The 1,488-nt window shown below is 28.5% G+C and overlaps 1 protein-coding gene across 1 annotated transcript in view; it reads right to left on the bottom strand.

Annotated features, from left to right (window-relative positions):
• Positions 1–432: 432 nt before the first annotated feature.
• LOC107555642 (C-Jun-amino-terminal kinase-interacting protein 4-like) overlaps positions 433–1,488 on the bottom strand; it is a 29,367-nt gene continuing 28,311 nt past the window's right edge. The window contains exon 31 of the mRNA XM_016238506.1: positions 433–492. Within this exon, the coding sequence (XP_016093992.1) occupies positions 433–492 (60 nt within the window). The remainder of the gene's footprint in view (positions 493–1,488) is intronic.

Below are 1,488 nucleotides of genomic sequence, written 5' to 3'. Positions count from 1 at the left end.
ATCTTGGATGGCCTGAAGAGGAGTATATTTTCAGCAAATCTTCATTTATTTCTTTAAAACCTTTAGCACAGGATTTTCATATAGTTGCAATATAGTTGTGGACGGCTTCAAGTCAATGTTTTGTTCCTTCATTTCAACACTGATCAATTTTCTGTCAATGCCAGATTCATATATAACAGTAAAATTAAATAAACATCTAAGCACAAATATTAGAACTCATTGTGATGTAGGTATTAAGAACACTATTATTAATAATAATAATAATATCTGCATTAATAAGAAAAGTAGTATATTGTAAAATAATAAGCCCATGTGGGTTGACCTAGAGTTCTCGGTTGAACCTGCAGCAAATGATTTATCAGTCACTGTCTAAAGCAACCTGCCAGACTATAACATAACTGCGCTCGGGTTTGGCAGGAGCCGACTGCAGCTTCAAAGTGGGTTCAGCTGATTCATCATCTTCATCTCGATCCAAACCACCATCCTCATCACCTGAGAGAGGAAAAAGAGAGGCGCTATTATAACGTCCTGTCAGTACACCGTGTAGTTTCACTTTAAAAACTGGAGAACTAAATTAATAATGTTTTCAAAGGTATGTCTGCAATATTATTGGTTAATATTATTTTCCCTCATACATGCAACCTTAAATACATCAGCAGAAAAGTCTATTAAAACCTTTGATTAAAGATACTGACAACAAGCATTAGTCCCATTAAAATAATCTGCATTCATTTTGCACATGAATCGTGAACACTGACAAATATTAAGAACAGAAATGGTGTTCATTTTGATGTCTTGTCGTCTGTCTATTTTTTCCATCCACTTATATGAAAACCCATTCAGTTTTAATTTAGTTTTTAGTGATTATTTTCCACCACATTTCTGAATATGGATATATAAACACTGAACATGACCTTTGTAAATCTCTACTTTGGATTTAAATGCAAACTTATAGATGTACACAATGTAATTTAACTGCCCTATATTCCATTAACAGCCTTTTATTACTTTCAGACAAGTTCACAATGACACACCACCATTCAAAAGTTTTCAAAATATTTTTTGAAAGAAAATAAAATACTAGTATTTAGCAAAGATGCATTAAATTGTTCAAAAATGACAGTAAAGACATTTATAATGTTACAAAAGATTTATATTTCAAATAAATGCTGCTTTTTAAGCTTTCCATTCAACAAATAATCATGGAAAAAAAAAATTCATGCATTCAACAAAAACAACAAGAAACACAACTTTTTTCAACAATAATAAGAAGAAATGTTTAGGGCTGCAAAACATATATATATATATATATAAAAACACGTGTATATTTAAAAAAAATATTTGCATATATTATATATATATATATATATATATATACACTTGTATATAATTTATATTATATAAAAATATAAATATTTTATATATAAATTATAAATAAATATATAACATTTTTCCTTAATATATACATGTATGTGTGTGTATTTATAT

This window comes from Sinocyclocheilus grahami, unplaced genomic scaffold, assembly GCF_001515645.1.
Source record: "Sinocyclocheilus grahami isolate Dianchi unplaced genomic scaffold, SAMN03320097.WGS_v1.1 scaffold542.1, whole genome shotgun sequence".
Lineage (NCBI taxonomy): Eukaryota > Metazoa > Chordata > Actinopteri > Cypriniformes > Cyprinidae > Sinocyclocheilus > Sinocyclocheilus grahami.
Note: the sequence above shows the minus strand (reverse complement) of the source record. Positions and strands in the feature narration are given on the sequence as shown.